Below are 16567 nucleotides of genomic sequence, written 5' to 3' on the forward strand. Positions count from 1 at the left end.
GATAATGCCGGCTCCCCCAGCCAAGAAATGGAGATGACCACTGCAGCCTAGAGTCGGACATAACTGGACAGAGAAACATTTACCTTTATATTATTATATGAAGCGGTAGATAAATTGTGTAACTAAAGAGAGATAATTAAAGAGCTCTCATAAGAGAAGCTGTTTTATTAGAAGAGCATTTGTATATTAATTTTGAACTCCCAGCACATTTTGGCACGCCTGCAACACGAATGTTCTCTCGGATGAATGTAATGACAGCCAGTATAGAATTGCTGGTATTAATTATCATTCTGTCAAAGCTCAGATTCTAATCAGTGCAATTTTAAAATGTGTAAAAGTGGCAGCTGATTATGTTATAGCCTTCTGTTGATGTTTTGAGCTCCATTATTACAGAAGAGTTTCATTTTTCTGCAAGAAATTTTTTCCTTTAAGAAAAATGCCAGAAACTACTTTTGGCATGTTGATTTTATGAACACATACTTAATAGATAAATTTTTAAACCTCTGACAAGATTTGGAGGGTCTGGATTGATTTATTTTTTTGTATTAGACATTTGTGACTTATAAAATTGTAGCATCGTGTAATATTTAATTAAAACAAGCTAAGTTTACTCAGCGAGCATTTGGCATTAATTATAGGTTTAGTAATTGAAAAGCTTCATGTTTTGCCAACCTTCATGGTAAATGAATTAAAGAGCTTTGGCAATGACTACCAAGGTAAATTTCTTCTCCAAATATTGTATGTATTACAGTCTAGAGAAAGGACTAATGGGATATTACAGATTTCATCTAAGCAAATACTTCCAGCCTTGTTAGCCAAAAATACATAGTCTGTGTGTATGATCCTGCAAAGAACAGTGTTGATGTTAATAATTGATTTTCCATGTTACCTTCTGGATCTGCTGAATATGGTAGGTGTTGTTTTCCATATTCCAAGTGCAATTTTGTCAGACAAAAATCAACCAAAGACAATCTGTTCTCACGTATCCTGGGGCCTAGATTGGCATCCTAGGTGCTTAAATATGTTGTATAGAATCATTTTTACTATCTCAGGCTTAAAACATCAGATTTCTGCTAATATCTTAGGCTTCCTTCTTTTTACTGTGAAAGTGGTCTATAACAGTGTATAAATGTATTGATAATTTATTTAAACAAATTGCTATATGTTTACATGAAATGCCTTATGGAGGTTAGTGAGGAAAATTAATAAAGTTTTCCAGACTAACTTGGCTTGGTCTCATTTTAGTATCTTAATGATCATTCAGTGCTGGACATTAAGATATTTGCCACATTAAACATTAAAGTGCCTTTTTTCCTGATCATTCTGGAACTCTTGAGTTTAGCAACGATCCACAAATAAAAGTTCAAATCCTTATAGGGCAGATTTTTTTTTTACAATAATGCATATTCAAAAGTGATAATGGTTTACAGATCTATCCCAGCAAGTAACTTTATCAGTTCTCCATTTTATTTATGTGGGGGGGAAAAATTCATGTGCATTTGCAGCTAAAATAAATATTGACGAGGATCCAAAGATTGGCTTCCCATGCAGAAACGGATAGTAAGCAGCCTCATTGGGAATCTTTTCTGGAGTTGTCACAAATTATGTAAATACAGAATTGTTTCGGTCTCTTTGCTAGGCAGCGTGAAAAAAAAGCCGTTAAATTAATATTGAAATCATGATAGGATTTTTTTGGTTTGAGGACTTCACAACTAAGGTTAAAGGAGTCCGTGCAGGTGTTATTCCACTAGTTGTTGCTCTCTGTTTCAAGGCCATTGAGTCAGCACTGTTCAAAGGCATTTCTGCTGTCATGTGGTCAGCATGACTATATGTGAAGGAGCAGAGAATAGTGTTACTTTCCCACGAAAGTGGTACCTATTTATCTACTCGCATTTGCATGCTTTCGAACTGCTAGGTTGGCAGGAGCTGAGGCAAGGACAGGAGCTCACCCCATCAGGTGACACTCAGCTCTTGAACCCAGGCTGCCGGCTTTCCAGCCAACAAGCCCAGGCCTTAACTACTGAGTTACCAAGCCATTCTTTTTTTTTTAACAAACCAAAGGACAATGAAAAAAAGAAATGGCACCCAACAACCTTTTTTTCCTTTTGGGGCTCAGCTACTAAGTTTTCCATTGCTTTTCAAACAGCACAGCGTACTTTTTTTCTTTTTCACTCCTGTGGCAGCATTTGAGAGTGAAATGATAGGGTAATCACCAAGCCAAATGTTCAGTTGCAGTACTGTGATAATGAGTAGGCCTTGGGAGAGAAGCATTTAGCTACTAGCCTTTTAATCGTGCTGTTTTGTATCATGATCTTCCACTATAATTCCATGCAACAGCCGAAGACTGTTTCTTGCAAGGAGTTTAACTTACAAGGCGGGCCCTTTCTGTTCCTTAATAGGGATTCTACTTCCCTAATTTAGTGACAGGCACACAAACACATGGGCAAGAGGACTCGTTTGGGATGCCAGGAGGGGCATGTGCCTGAAAGTGAGTGAACTTGCAGCAATATGAGGAAGACATTTGGTTACCTTTCCCCCTGTTCAGCATGAAAATAAAGCGGGTTGTTTTAAACCCAGAGCTGTAGCTTTTACCGAACCAGTTCCTCCTGGCTGCATATTGACTCTTTGCAAGCTTAACACAGTTAGAAAAGAGCTTGAATGAAAAAGACTGCTTTGGCACTGTTTGACTACTAGAACAATAAAAACTTCTGCAAGAACATTGCTGCTTCTCTTTGATTTATTTGTTTATTTTAAAAGGTGCTTTGATTAGAGTTAAGACAGTTGTCTTTCCTGCTTGGCTTTCGATGCTGCAAATAAATTCTGTGCATGCTACAGGCCACCTTAAAATATGCAGTTTATGCTGTGTAGACTAATTTGTTTCAGGAATGATTTGGCGGTAGGGGCCCACCGTGTTCACCTTGACTCACGAAGTTTTTATGGAGAAGGTTAGCTGGGTGCTGTTCTGCTCTGGTGTTTGTCAGTTTCCAGCCTTCTATACAGTAATAGAATAGCAGAACAATACAGTTGGAAGGGACCTAGGAGGTTCAAACCCTTGCTGGGAGCAGGAGACCCCTATACTGTTTCAGACAAATGGCTGTCCATCTCTTCTTGAAAGCCTTCAGTGATGGAGCACCCACAACTTCTGAAGGCAACACAGTCCTTTCAACAGTTCCAAGAAGGCTCCACACCCACTTGCACTACTCAGGTGACCCTGAAGACCCAGATAAGCCTCCAGGTAGCATTAACGACTCGCTAAAAGAATGCAAGTGAACAGCTCTTGCAAGGGCATAAATAATTTCCATTCCCAATCAGCCAGCCAGAGATGAAGAAGCTTCTTGGATGAGAAGCAAAAGGTCTTCAAAGAAAAACAAGAAAGTCCAGTTGCCTCATGGAAAAGCATCTTTGGGATAACTATGACCTGGATGACTTGAGACTCTCCTTAGACCTTCTGAAGGCAAGCTGCTCCACCTGTTCAATGGTTCTCACCGTCAGGAAATTTCTCCTTAGTTCTAGGTTGCTTCTCTCCTTGGTTAGTTTCCATCTGTTGCTTCTTGTCTTGTATAGTATAGTACTATAATAGCAGCTGGTTCAAAAATACCACTTGAATGCCTTGCTGGGAAACTCTTCTTCTGGAAATGATAATTCTAAATTTACAACAAAAGGATCCATTGGTTTTTCCGAGAGCATCAAGGTAGCTTTATATCAAGGTAGCTTTATACAAGGCTGTTTCTTGCAAAATAATGTGTGGGTGAAATGGTTCCGAAGATCTATTTTGAACACAGTCCCCGATTTACGACCTCAATTGAGCCCAAGATTTCTGTTGCTAAGTGAGATGGTTGTTAAATGAGTTTTGCCCCATTTTACGACCTTTCTGACCCCCAGTTGTTAAGTGAATCACTGCAGATGTTAAGTTAGCCACACGGCTGTTAAGTGAATCTGGCTTCCCCATTGACTTTGCTTTTCAGAAGGTCGCAAAAGGGGATCACATGACCCCGGGATATGGCAACCACCATAAATCTGAGTCAGTTGCCCAGCATCTGATCATTTTGATCATGTGACCATGGGGATGCTGCAATGGTCGTAAGTGTGAAAAATGGTCATAAGTCTCTTTTTTTCAGTGCCGTTGTAACTTCGAACGTTCACTAAACAAACTGTTGTAAATTTAGGACTATTTGTATCGTGTTTCTTGTCCGGTGTTGCATTCTATCTTCTTCTGTATTTTAAAACTTTATTTGAATTAGCGTGTGTCGCGTTGAAAATTAAGGACGAAGTAGTTTAATTAAATAATCTAATTTAGTAGTAATTAACCAATTCGCTAAACTTACTGTTTTTGCAGCTGCTAGTCTGTTCTAGAATGTTGACATTTGATGTAGGATAGTGAATCCAAAAAGTTAGCAATGAAAGGGGCGTCATAAAAGTTACAGTTCGCCTGGAAGAATATTAAGTTGTCACGGTTTCTTTGATCATTTTCTTGAATCCTGAGTGACAGAGTTCAGAGAAAGAGCTCCATATGACAGTTTTAAAATAATGCCCTGGTGCTGTCTTTCAACAGGTATGTTAATGATAGTTAATTATACCTGAACATGAAGCCTTGATGGCTTGGTTGTTCATAGAGATGTCTTTTTTGCAATTGTGGCTTTGTAGTAAATCAGATTAAGGAAGGTTTTCCTCGTCACTTGTCATCTAGGAACAGCTCTAGCAATAAACTGCAATAAAGTTTTTCCCCCCCAAACTGGTGATAAAATGAAAAACTAGAGTTAGAAAATTGAGTTGCAGGGGGTTTTTTTATTCACTCTTATCTCAGTACTTTTTTACATGTCCCGTAAATGAGCAAAGTCTGTGTTATATCACTTTGCACATAAACAGAAGTCCTAGGAGCCTTGTTGGCAAGAAATGATTAAAATGCTTTAAACTTTCAGAAGTACAGTATGCAACATTTTTGACAAGGGCATTTAAACAAACGCATTTACATTCAGCATGGCTTGTCATGCTTTGCTTTAGTTATGACCTCTTTGTGTACTGAGGTGAAATTTGCATTGGAAAGTAGAATACTTTATTTGGCCCAATGTGATTAGACACGCAAGGAATGTATCTCCGGTGCAGAAACTCTCATGTACATGCAGAGCAACAGAATCATCATCATCTCAATAAGAGAGGGGAGTAAAGAAGATAATAAGAAGTATAAGCAATAATACTACAGCCATACTACATGGGTAAATATTCATTGATATCAGACAGCACCTTGAGAATTAGGTACTGAGCAAATTGATGTTATCTAGTTATTTTGACGTGCAATGCCCTGTAGCACCATCCTTATAAAAATGGAGGGATGTCGCTACAGGGCACTTCATGCCAAAAAAAGAAAAGTGAAGGAATTATAAAAAAGAAAGTGAAGGAACTTTGTAAATTAAACATCACATTCCTTGTTTGTATACTCTTTTCTATCCTTCAGACTAAGTGACCTGTGAAGGAAATGCAGAAACAAAGAACAAAGGGTGGGGTTTTTTGTGTGTGTGGGAGGGGACTTCTGCATCAAATGGTATAAATCCAGAAGTCCCCAATCTTGCCAGTTTGGCAGCCCGGCCCGGCATGGCGTGTGAGTGGCAGGCGTATACATGCGTGCATAGCTTTATTTGCGCCCTCCACTTTATGCAGATGGAGCCTTGAGCACAAGTGCAGGGCGCTTACGCTTGCATGAAGCTCCACTCGTGCGAATGGAGGGCGCTTAACGTGAGTGGAGCTTCATGCGTGTGCACTTGCCCATTTCTTCCACGGCTTATACATCATCTTTAAATTTCTCTCAATGCAGGAACCTTTCCCACAGCCGTCGGTGTCATTTATAGATCTTTGGGAGAATAAGGCATCGATTAATGTTTCCTCAAAAGCTTCTGCAAATATTAACTCTCATCATCACCTATATATCTGTACAGAATTAATCTATAGCAGTATAGAATTAATCCTTCTATGGCTTCTTTCACAATCAGAATAGCAAATTATTTCCTTCAGTTAAAAAAAGACATAAGCCGAGAGTTCATTTCTTTGCCAATTTTCTTATTTTATTTCTCCTGTGATTCTTAAGGAATGTAGATCTAGGCAGCCGTCATCCAACATGTTGTGATTAGTCAGGTACTGAAAATACTCCGTTTGGGTTGTTATTCAAATGCAGTAATAACTAAATATGAATTAGGAGCATGCATATGTATACAGTTGATGTACGATGTCAGTCTGGGAGATATTCAGATATTCATAAGAAAAAAAACTTCAGTACAATAATAACAGTGTAGAGATACATCCTGTACCAAATGGATGAAGTCAGAGAGAGAATAATAGAAAGGGAACTGGGAACTTTCTCATATCAAGAGGATCTTAATCTACTTTTACGAAAATATTTGAATTCCGGAAAAATTGCATTGATTGGTCGCATGCTCCAACACCCCTTGGGAATGCTAATCGAGAGAAGCTGTAAAGTTTTTTAATCTCTTGCTGACGTGTAAAGCTATGTGTGCGTTTTCAATTTTCCTTTCAAGCATTAACTTTATCAATGGGCTGTTGGCTTTTATGGCTAGATTAGCTGTAAAATGTAATTTACCAGCAAGCATAATTGTTTACAAACTTAATTACTGTCGTGTTCAAACATAGACGTTATTGCTTTGGATACTTTTTGATGCAGTGAATAAGGAACACGAGACAACAGCAGGGTTTGTTGAAGTTTGGATAAAAAATCGGGCGTTAACCAGACACAGATATGAGAGATGCTTTGCATAGACTCTGAAATCTGAATCAAGATAAGCCTGGACTGGAATACTAGCTAGGTTCAGCCACAAGAAAGTGATATACAGTAAAACAATAAAAAGTTAAGATATGAAAGCAAATATGAATGTTTACAAATTTGAATTGCAATGGTTAAGAGAGGACAGCGGATGTTAACAACAATGGAGCCAGACCAGTTTCAACCCATCCATACCAGGACATAAGCCTCCAGTCCAGAAGCCAAGTACCCTCTCTGGTCCAGTCTGATGGTGGTGATGTCCATTGGGTATCATCAGCCCACGGCTGATATCACAGCTAAACTTCTCGATAACCCACAAACCTTTATGCAGATATTCAACAGCATGAGGGAGACCTTATAGCAGAGGTCCCCAACCTTTTGGGCACCAGGGACTGGTTCTGTAGAGAAAGGTTTTTCCGCGGACCGGAGAGTGCGTGGTTTTGTGTGCTGCCTGCATCCCGCGGATGGGGCTTTGCTTGTTTGTGCTGACCGGTTGCTGGCATGCCGCAGCTCGGTACTGGTCCACGGACTGGGGGTTGGGGACCCTTGCGTTATAGCAGGGCTTTTCAACCAGTGGTACGGGTACCAGCTGTGGTATATTGGCACCTAGCAGGCAGTACGCGACCATCCTAGAAAAGTGGTAGCAGGGGAGGGGAATGAGCTGAACCGGTGGCAGCACTGCACAAGCCTGAGCGAGAGACGGCTGGAGCTGCAGGGCTGTCAGGGCTCAGCGGAAGCGCCAAGATCAGCACTTCTTTGGGGCTGTCAGGGCTCAGTGGAAGCGGCAGGATCAGCGCCATGGTCCAGCTGGAGCTCGGCACTGATCCTGGCACTTTTGCTGAGCCCAGACGAAGCACCAATCAGCTGGAATGTTGCAGCATCTCCAGGGTCTTGTGATTTACATTCAGATGCTTGGCAACTGATTCATATTTATGGCGGTCACAGTGTTCCAGGGTCATGTGAAGTGACCAAAACCTGCTGCAACCACCCAGCAGACGGGGGGAATAAAAACCCAACACCCCACCACGCACCCCCGCTTCCAATCCTCAACAGAAATGCTCGCAACAATAAAAACTTCGGACAGGAGAAAAGAGTGCCGCCGGGTGGGCAGGCAGGTGTCTTGCTCGGCTGTGGCTTGGGGGGCACTTTTTTCAGTGCCATTATAACTTCGAACAGTCACTAAGCAAACTGTTGTAAGTCGAGGACTACCTGTGCTTCATCACTTTTTTCCTTTTCGGTGGGGGGGTCATCAAGTTTTTGACACCTTGCTAGGCGACTGGTGGTACTCGGATGTTGCCATATCCTAAAAGTGGTACAATGGGTGAAAAGGTTGAAAAGCCCTGCCTTACAGAACTCCGTATTGAAACAGCCTTGGGCATCCCCTCTCTATCCTTGGGAATACCAACTGCAACTGCCCACTTAAGAGAAGGGAAAGACTGCAAGACCGTGTTTCTCGCTGGCAATTCAGGAAAATATCATAGTCTGCTCTATTGAAAGTTGCTGAGCAGTTAAGGTAAAGGTAAAGGTTCCCCCGCACATGCGTGCTAGTCGTTTCCGACTCTAGGGGCCGGTGCTCATCTCCGTTTCAAAGCCGAAGAGCCAGTGCTTGTCCGAGGACGTCTCCGTGGTCATGTGGCCAGCATGACTAGACGCCAGAGGCGCACGGAACGCTGTTACCTTCCCACCGTAGTGGTCCCTATTTTTCTACTTGCATTTTTACTTGCTTTCGAACTGCTAGGTTGGCAGAAGCTGGGACGAGTAACAGGCGCTCACTCTGTTACGCGGCACTCGGGATTCGACCCGCCAAACTGCCGACCTTCTGATCGACAAGCTCAGCGTCCTAACCCACTGAGCCACCGCGTCCCTTTGAGCAGTTAGGGTTACGCTATCTCTTATTTATTTATTATTTATTATTTATTCAGAAAGTGGTTATCTATCTAGAAATCGAAACTTTTTCTGGACTGATTCAGTCTCTCCTGAATCCAGACAAGCTGGAAATGGACTGTTAGCTTTCTGAAATGGGCCAGATCAAGAAAGAGCTTGATGAGATGGTGCACCACTTCCTCCCTAACAAAGCATGCCATCTCTTCTGAGTCCACCTGTACGTGCCTTTCCTGGCTGCATGGGTTAGTTAGCCTGATGAGGCATAGATCCGTCTTACAAGTGGAAAAGGTCAAATCATAGGGAAGTCCTACCCAACGGAATTCTGGGATGTCTTGCAAGACATTTGTTCCAGTCATCCTAGACTTTATCCAAATGCAGGCAATATTGTCTGCCAAAGAACCCATCTCTGTGTTACAGTAGCCTGCAAAAGGATCTTTGCTCCAATCATCTCCTAAAAAGGGGACAGGTATTTAGGAACAGATCTGCCAGATGTTCCCCGAGGCAGTGAAGAAATCAAAATGTCTCCCGTCTTACCTGAATGCACTCTCAAATGTAGGTATGTGGTTAGTTGGGCTCACTCTTGAGTTTTCTTCCACCATTGCTCTAGGCATCTTTTCATTTCTTTTTATTTCCCATACTTCGTGAGCAAGCCAAGGAGATTACTGGGATCAGTGAGGAAAGAGAGGTTGTCCAAGGGTAATCTGGTCCAATAAATTCATCGTTCCACAGATTGGCAATACATAAGGCAGAACTGCCTTACAAGATTGCTCGGAAAAATCCTCAGATGTCCTTTTAGGTGCCTGGGGTGGAATCCTTTTACCCAGGCCATTAAGTAATGTTATCAATTTGCCTATTATTCCAAAAAAACATGTAAACTGACTTTCCTTTCTATACAGCCTTGATTCAGCGGTACATTTCAGAAACTTGATGGAGCAACCCCCCCCTCCCCACGATAAAAGGGGATTTAAAAAATGTAGTTTTCAAACTCGCTTTGTTATGCTACATTGCAGAGAAGCTTTTCTTTCTTCCTTCCTCACCATTGTTGTCAGCCCTAGTGGGAAAACAATTTTGCCTTTCGGCTCCATTTCATCCTACAGCAAATGATGTAGGATACAAGCAAACCTAACATTTATTTATTTTTCCTAATGCAGTGGGGTTTGACAATTCCTGGCAATACGTTTAAGAGTTAGCAGACCTGACTTGCAAAAATGTAGCATGCATTAAATCTTAACAGTATAAAACACCGCCCATAGGAAGCCACTTAGAGTTAGCCCTGTGGCAAGATGGGCAGCAAATAAATTTAACAATAATAAATAAATTATGGCATTGTCTGGCTTGTAAACCTACCATAATTTCCCAGTTAGTTAAACGGATTGGTTCTTGTGAATTACGACCAGTTGTATTAATAATCATAGGGAATCTGGATGACTGAAGATGGTGATGATTCTTTTAAAATGAGGTAAGACTAGTAAAAACTGTTTAGAATAGCAGTGTAAATCACCAGTAGTACCTGTTAATAATAATAATACACACTCTGACAACTTAATTATCAGAACCGCAAAGACATTGTCATGTTTTGTTATCGTAATCCCTTCCTCCTGATTAATCATAGTTTCCTAAGGCAATAGTGAAAGTTAGTATTTATAACAAAAAGATCGTTCACTTTGAAGCATGTTATACATAAGCTCCAATGCTAATCCCTGGTAACTCTTTCCTTTGATCTCAACCTCGGGAAAGCCTATTTTGTTATTAAAAATGTTGGCTCCTAGTGATCCTGTATTCTCATTCAATAAAAGGCATTCTTTTGGGGGGGGGGAAATATTAGTTTTTATAGGGTTAGAGGGGAGTAATGGGGTGGGAATTTGGGATAGGGTACAGGAGAGGTTGGGGGTGAGGTTTGGGGTTTCCCCCAATAACATTCAATATTTTCAATATTTCACAAACAGTACATTGGGTAAATATATATAAATAAAAGTAGTAAAGCTAATAATAGAATGATAGGCATTCTGAGACAAATGATGGAAATATCTTAGAAGCAGAATGAAAATATTTGGCCTTTTTTATTGCTGGATGCTTCCTAAAGATGTGCACCACATTTTTTTTTACTTGCTATTTTTCATCAGCCTAACCCTCTTAAGGTCTAACTTCAGTGTTCTAGCCACAAGACAGATTGTTCCATGTTTCTCCTGCTCAGAGCAGCTGCAAATATCATGTTCCCAAATCTCACATCTTCCAGAACAGGAGTTCATAAACTATTTGGCCGAATGACCCCTTGTAGTCTCAACACCATTAGTCTCACACACACACACAGTTATCCTGGGGGTAATTACACCTAGTTTTAAAACCACCGCTCAAAAAGTACTAGAACTCAGCATCTAGAATTCCCCCATCAGCTCTGTATTTTGAGAAGGGAGCCCAGAATTCATCCATGGATGTCACACGTGCCCCTTAAGGTCAACCTAGTTGACAGCGAATTTATATATGTTCTCGATGTAACAGTGTATTGACACTAATATCGCAGGAAGTCTTGAGATTTTAAACAGCCCTCTTCATCTAGCACCCTCCAGGTATGTGCTAGGGATTCTGGGAACTGAAGTCTTAACGTATCTAGAGAGGACTGCATTGGAAAAGAATGATTGATATCATTCACCAAGGAACAATATAAATAGCACAGTTTATCTTTACGGGGCATCATTCATTGCCACGCTCACAGTGAAAAATAATTACAGGGTTAGTGTCATAACGAACTCACTACGAGGTTTTGGGTTCCCTACTTAAAGACAATTTGGAGATGTCACTTGGTACAGAACGCAGACTTATGTTGTCATTTGGTCTAGTTTTGCAATTAGTCTCCTCCTCTTCCTCCTCTTCCTCCGTCTAAATCAAACTTTAAACTTCCAGAATGAAGTCATCTTCTCGGCTTTGTCATTAGCCAAAAATAAGTCATTTTAAATGCACTTTAATCTACTGTTGTATTTTGGGCATCTTGTTTAATTCTTTTTTTAGTTTTTGTATTCCTGTACTTTTATATGTTTGCCCTGTTCACCGCCCTGAGTCCTTCGGGAGAAGGGCGGTATACAAATGAAATTATTATTATTATTATTATTATTATTATTATTATTATTATTATTATTATTATTATTATTATTATTATTATTATTATTATTATTACATGTTTCTGGAAGTAGCCGACATACCAGCAGGTGGGCCGGGCTCTGTGTCTCTCCACATTCACACAGTGTGTTCTTATCTGCTAAGAGCCTCCACTTGAGCATATCGGTTTTACATTTTGGCCCTCCCACTCTCAACCTATTCAGGGTCCTCCAAGGGAGGTCAGATCCTTCAGCCTTATCCTCCTTTAAAGTTACTCTTCACTTGATGGTCTCCTTCCTCCATCTTTTAATTCAATTTTGTTCTTGTGTAACCCTCAAGAATGCTCGTTCTTGCCATCCAAATGTAAGTCACATGACCATGGGGATGCTGCAACGGTCATCAGTGTGAAAAATGGTTCATAAGTCCCTTTTTCAGTGCAACTTTTTTCCCCCCAACTTTGAACGGTCACTAAAGGAAATGTTCTACGTCAAGGACTATCTGTAGAGCAGAGGTCCCCAACCTTTTGGGCACCAGGGACCGGTTCCATGGAGAAAGGTTTTTCCATGGACCGGAGACGGCGTGGTTTTGTGTGCTGCCTCCATCCCACAGATAAGAGCCTTGCTTGTTTGCGTGGACCGGTTGTTGGCATGCCGCTGCCCGGTCCCAGTCCATGGACCAGGGGTTGGAGACCCCTGCTGTAGAGGATTCTACCTATGCTACCAGTTCTGGCCAATCCTGCTCCATGGAGGTGTAGAATTAGAAGTAGCCTAATTCCAACTTGTCCCGGATGAAAGGTAGGTTTAGGAGCAGTACAGCCCTGCTCGCTCTCACGTAATCCGAGGACAGATTGCACTGTTTGTCTTTGATGTATACCGTATTTTCCGGCGTATAAGACAACTGGGCGTATAAGACGACCTCCTACATTTCCTGTTAAATTATAGGGTTTGGGCTATACTCGCCGTATAAGACTACCCCTCTTCCAACGCACACCAAATAAAAATTAAAAAAACATCAGATTTGATTTTAATATGGTAATTTTAATTCAAATGCTTATGACATGCAGGTACTTAGTAGGAAAACTGTCACTTATAAACATAAGGCTGTTTGTCATCAAACATGTAAACATAAAACAGTGCAAGTGGATTAAACTTTTCCTAATTCACTCTAAAGCTTTCCCTGCGCAGACCAAATGGAAGATCCGCTCCAGGTTTTCCAGCCAGCCCTGTCCCTAAAGTTTCAGCACCCGGGCGTATAAGACGACCCCTGGCTTTTGAGTAGATTTTCATGGGTTAAAAAGTCGTCTTAGCCAGAAAATACGGTACATGTCCTACGTTCGGCATTCCAAGGAGAAAAAGTAGTTGAGATATTTGAATGAGCACTCTTCTGGCTAGACAACAAAGATGAGAAATACCTCATTCTATCCCTAAGAGTTGTGGAGGGGTGGGGGGGGAGATATATCTTGGCCAGCACTGCTTCTGGATCTTTGCCAGTTTGCCAACTGGCAGCCTTGAAGAATTTAAACTGGGTGGTTCCTGTCGCTAAAAATAGTCTTGCAACAGAGGTCTTGTGTCTGAAAATAGCTGAGCTTTTTACTTGCTGGTCTGTGGTTTGGGTAATATGTAGGCCGCGCTCTCGTGGTCTTGTGCTGCTGGACAGGCTTTGGGATGTCTCAGAAGGCTGATCTATGTCCGTAATAAAGATCTGATCCGATTTGACTCAGAAGACGGAATAGCTCACCTACCTTTTTCTTAAAACTTTTTACCAGCTAATAGAAACGATGCTTGTTTTCCCATTTTCTCCTCTAAAACTTTTTTTTGGGGGGAGTGGGTGTGTGGCGGGGTGAGAGATTGCAGTCTTTGTTTTTCTTCTCCAAAGCAGAACTTAACTTGTCCCTTTGGGATCTAGCCTCCTTCCTCTTTTTTTTTCTATCCCAAAGGTGCTTTTTCCAAAAGGCAACCAAACTTTCTTTGTTGTTATTGTTGTTATTGTTTTTCCTTTGAAAATGTTTCGCTTCTCATCCAAGAAGCTTCTTCAGTTCAGTTGAGTCAGAACTGAAGGAGCTTCTTGGATGAGAAGCTAAAAGTTTTCAAGGAAAAAAATAAAAGAACCAAGAAAGTCCAGTTTTTCCTTTTGGAAAAAGCCCCTTTGGGACAACCGTGACCTGAGTGATTGAGAATCTTCATAGACATATTTTTTTTAATCTTTTTCTTGTTTTGGTAGAAAAACAAAAGTAGTTATCTCCTCTCAGCTCATTCCATGGGTTTTCCCGGGTTTATTTATTTATTTTTCCTAAACTCATATCTTCTAATCTAGTCCATTTGCCAAACCTGGGCAGCTCATTGAACAAAAACTTTCCTTCTAGCATCCCATCATTCTGAATGTCTTGTTTTGCAAAGAGTTTACGGGAAAAAAAAGTTAGCTGTTGCCTGACTTTTCTTGGCTGCTCCTGGATTTAATAGAAACCAGAATAGTCTGACTCCCACGCAGTGTATGTTTTTAACTTCCTCAACAAGCATATTTCCCATTCTGTATTACTTTGTTTCACTTGGGGGGAAATGCATACAGGGAATCCTTGATTTACAACCATTCATTTAGTGGCTGTTTTTAGTCACCATAGCACCCAAAGAAAAAGGGACTTATGACTGTTCTTCACACTTAATGACCGTTGCAGCGTCCCCGGGTCCCGTGATTAAAATTCAGATGCTGGGCAAAGTTACGACAGCCCCGACTTAAGACCGTTTTTCTCCTTGTGACCGCTGCAGCATCCCCATCGTCAGCTGGTCAAAATTCGGACGCTTGGCAACTGACTCGTACTTCTGACGGTGACAGTGTCCCGGGGTCACGTGATCCCCTTTTGCAAGCTTCTGACAAGCCAAGTCAGTGGGGAAGCCAGATTCACTTAACCGCCGTGTTACTAACTTAACAACTGCAGTGATTTTACTTTTCAGCTGTGACAGGAAAGGTCATAAAAATGGGGCAGGTTTCACTTAACAACTGTCTCACTTAGCAACAGAAATTCTGGGCTCCTTTTGTCACGAGTCGTGGACTACCTGTATTCATTTCAAATCTATTTCTGTCCGTGCCCCATAACCTGCTCCTGAGTTAGAATTAAACTTTTAATTCTAAAAAAGAATAGAAAAAGTAAAAACAAGGCGGCTGCCTTAGCTAGGATTGATGAGTTGTGGCACTCTCCCTTCCACCCCGCTCGTTTAAATTTGTTTAAAAACTTTCCACATAACACCAGCTGCCTGCAATAAGTGCAGGTTCGAGTCCCACCAGGCTCAAGGTTGACTCAGCCTTCCATCCTTCCCAGGTAGGTAAAATGAGGACCCAGATTGTTGGGGGCAATAAGCTGACTTTGTAATAATGCCACTGGGGGGGGGCAAAAGCCCTAATAAGCAGGCATATACATAGAATGAAGGCTATTGCTAAGCACATTGATTTGTGCTTTAAATTGTAAGCCGCCCTGAGTCTTCGGAGAAGGGCGGGATATAAATGGGATTAAAAATAAAAAAATAAAAAATAAACTTTTTTTTCCCTTTCTCCTGCTTTTTTGTATTATGTAAATCTTTCCAGTGCTTCCCACCTGGTCCCTTTCAATTATCCTGGACTGCACACCAGCCTCCTAATATCCTGTCAATTTCCCTTTCCTCTCCCTTCCCCAGTCCTCCTCCAGCATCCGCAGAATAGCCCCAGATCTGTTCCTATCTTCTAATTATCATAACACAAAGGATGCTATTTTTATTGTTTCCTTGTTGTGAAATATTATGCATCTGGTTGAAAAATGGTCCCTCTTTTTTTTTCCCTGGGGATTTCATTTAAGCACTTTTTGGGGTCCTGAAGTTTCACTTTCACCATACCCCAGCCAAAGCAAAGCATCCTATTTCAAATAAGATGTGGTGGCTGCAATTTTTATGGCAAACCTTGCAGAAAACTATTTTTTCCCCATATTGTTTTTCCACTGTTTCCCATTTAGGGATATGTGGCTTTTCCCTATGCCTGTCTTTTTCCTCATTGTGGCTAATGGGGCTTCAAATGAAGAGAACTGCTTGCTTATTTGAATAGGGGCAGCGATCATAAAATCAATTGGCATGGCCGTGAGTACAGCATCTTGTAGTTGTTCTGCAAAGAAAGTGGGAAAAGAATCTTTGTTAGATCTGCTACACCACATTTGCACTTCAGAAGAATCCCAATAGCTTCATAGAGACTAAAGGTAAAGGTTCCCCCGAACATGCGTGCTAGTCGTTTCCAACTCTAGGGGCCAATGCTCATCTCCGTTTCAAAGCCGAAGAGCCAGCGCTTGTCCGAGGACGTCTCCGTGGTCATGTGGCCGGCATGACTAGACGCCAAAGGCACACGGAACGCTGTTACCTTCCCACCGTAGTGGTCCCTATTTTTCTACTTGCATTTTTACGTGCTTTCGAACTGCTAGGTTGGCAGAGGCTGGGACGAGTAAGAGGCGCTTACTCTGCTACGCGGCACTCGGGATTCGACCCGCCAAACTGCCGACCTTCTGATCGACAAGCTCAGCATCCTAACCCACTGAGCCACTGCGTCCCTTTTTCATAGAGACTATCCATGAATAAAAAGTCTTACCAGTTTGTGTGAACCTTGTAGGAGGAGAGCCATATTAGACTATTATATCCAAAAATCAGGAGGAGTCTGGTAAGTAAAACATTTTATTAAAATGCACGCAAACATTTAGGCTTTTTAATAAAATTCGGTAGCTTGAAAAGGTGCTACCAGATTCCTGATTTATTCAGGTCATGTAAAAAAAAATCAGAACTTCCACAGTAATAATAATAACATAGGACAATCACG

The 16567-nt window shown here is 41.4% G+C and overlaps 1 protein-coding gene across 3 annotated transcripts in view; it reads left to right on the top strand.

Moving 5' to 3' along the window:
- Positions 1-16567, top strand: part of LRRC28 (leucine rich repeat containing 28) — a 49720-nt gene that overhangs the window by 15177 nt on the left and 17976 nt on the right. Inside the window, exon 1 of one of the 3 annotated variants that reach the window (XM_083371373.1) lies at positions 632-910. The exons of the other annotated variants lie outside the window; for them this stretch is intronic. Within the exon in view, the coding sequence (XP_083227499.1) occupies positions 883-910 (28 nt within the window). The 5' untranslated portion in view covers positions 632-882. Of the gene's footprint in view, positions 1-631; positions 911-16567 lie in introns of those variants that run through there. 3 annotated transcript variants of the gene reach the window in all.

Source organism: Vipera ursinii, assembly GCF_947247035.1.
Source record: "Vipera ursinii genome assembly, chromosome: 11".
NCBI classification, from domain to species: Eukaryota; Metazoa; Chordata; class Lepidosauria; order Squamata; family Viperidae; genus Vipera; species Vipera ursinii.